The 1,890-nt window shown below is 39.6% G+C and overlaps 1 protein-coding gene across 1 annotated transcript in view; it reads left to right on the forward strand.

Moving 5' to 3' along the window:
- Positions 1–1,890, forward strand: part of LOC107669571 (mitochondrial import inner membrane translocase subunit Tim23-like) — an 8,004-nt gene that overhangs the window by 3,647 nt on the left and 2,467 nt on the right. The window contains exons 5-6 of the mRNA XM_016461871.1: positions 579–637; positions 815–925. Of these exons, the coding sequence (XP_016317357.1) occupies positions 579–637; positions 815–925 (170 nt within the window). The remainder of the gene's footprint in view (positions 1–578; positions 638–814; positions 926–1,890) is intronic.

Genomic DNA, 1,890 nt, shown 5'->3' on the forward strand with positions numbered 1-1,890 from the left:
TTTTTATTTTTTTATGGGTTTTTTTTTTTTCGTGTTTTTTTTTTTTTTTTGTTATCAATAAAGATAAGTTGTGACAGCTGTTTTAAATCAATAGCTCAAATACATCTGTGTGTACACACCTGTGTGGCCCAAAGCATCATGTGGTCAAGGCTGCATTAAAGCGTGTTCACATGCAGTTCTTTACAAGTTATACAAGTACAGTGGGCCAAAGTCTGCCGCTCTACTGCTGTTTCGTGCAAGACAACACCGCCGATTTATAGGATGTTTGGGTGAAAAAGTGTTATGATCACCCTGTCAAAATGTATTTCCTTAAAGACTGGTTATTGAATGAGTCAGCCTTGAAAGTCCAGGTGCTGATTCATGTGTAATGAAGCAAAAATATGCATGTGTTTATTAGCCTTTCTGTTAATAGACTTATGTGATTTTATGAAGCCGGAAAAGACCTACTTGTGTATTTTAATTGTGTTGTTCTTAATTTCTGTATATAGCTTGATGTTTTAGAACAGAAGTCTTTAGTGATTTAGGTCAATTGTGACTTGGTTTTAAACTCTTAATCTCCATTTTTCTTTCCCATTCAGGATCCTGAATATGGTGACCCGCCAAGGTGCCACATGGGCAAATACATTGGGTTCATTAGGTGAGGGGCCCAAACTCAGACTCCTTCCCCCTCAAAATGAATCTCATCCATCTTTGTAGTCAGGTCAATGCTCATTTGAAACAGAAGGGTATTTTTTCATTTAGAAGTCGTATAATAATGCAGACATCTAATATCTGTGTTGAATGTGTGTATTGATTTATAACTGTATGTGTTCAGCTCTGCTGTACAGTGCGTTTGGGGTGATCATAGAGAAAGCCAGAGGGGCAGAGGACGACCTCAACACCATTGCTGCAGGAACCCTGACTGGTGTCCTCTACAAATCTCCAGGTGGATCATATGTTTATCACATTGTGTTATCTTTAAGAAGCAAGGTTTGTCAGCAGACTGAAGGGGAAGATCCAGCAATGTTATGTACTTCCTTTTCTGTGGAAGACTTATTAGAGGAGACAAGGGTATCAGGATATCAGGGTAAATGTCTTTCACTAGGACGCCACAAAATCATTTCCCATCATTCTTTGCTGCAGAGTTCTTAGAAGGGAAGTTCCTGGACATTGCGATGATTCAGCACATTGCCTACTCTGCTGAAAAGTATTTGGCAGGGTTAAGCGTCATATAAGAGTTTTGCCATCAATGCAGTTTGTGTGCGGTCGCTGTGTCCCAAGCCATTCAGACGGTCACAAGATCAATCATAACTTCAGTTATCTCACGTTTCATAGTCGTGTGTCACACAGGCTAGTAAATATTCAGACATATTTACAAGCTCACAGGAAATGTGCATTGATCATAATGGTGCTGTAAAAACAATTACAGCATTTTGTACTGGCATTTTTCTGTTGCTTTGTTCTGCATGTGTGGGGCATTTCTGTTTAATATTAACAGAAAACAGCCTTGTAGATGTCTGCAAGGAAGAGTCCAGTTCCAGAGAGACAGTGCATTGTTATTTTGAAGCATTCCAGTGGACTCTGTGTGATGGGTGGGCTCTCACTGACTCACATTCACTAGTTCATATCAAGCCTGAACTCATGGTGGGTGTGGAGTCCTCACGATTCTCAAAGCTCTATCGCTCTTCTCCATGTTGCGGGTCAGGCTGAAGTTAAGCTCCTCTCTATCTGTTTTACGCCACTGACAACTGTGAGACTGTCACTGGAGGTCAATGACTAGATCAAAACTATTATTCTAGTTTAAGTTATACTATGAGGATTACGCCTTGGATGGAATAAATGAGTCTTTAAAGTCCCCATGAAATCAAAATTAAAGTTTTTTGGGTGTTAGTATCAATATGTTAGTCTTAA

The sequence above is a fragment of the Sinocyclocheilus anshuiensis genome, unplaced genomic scaffold (genome assembly GCF_001515605.1).
Source record: "Sinocyclocheilus anshuiensis isolate Anshui unplaced genomic scaffold, SAMN03320099.WGS_v1.1 scaffold460, whole genome shotgun sequence".
In the NCBI taxonomy this organism is placed as follows: Eukaryota; Metazoa; Chordata; class Actinopteri; order Cypriniformes; family Cyprinidae; genus Sinocyclocheilus; species Sinocyclocheilus anshuiensis.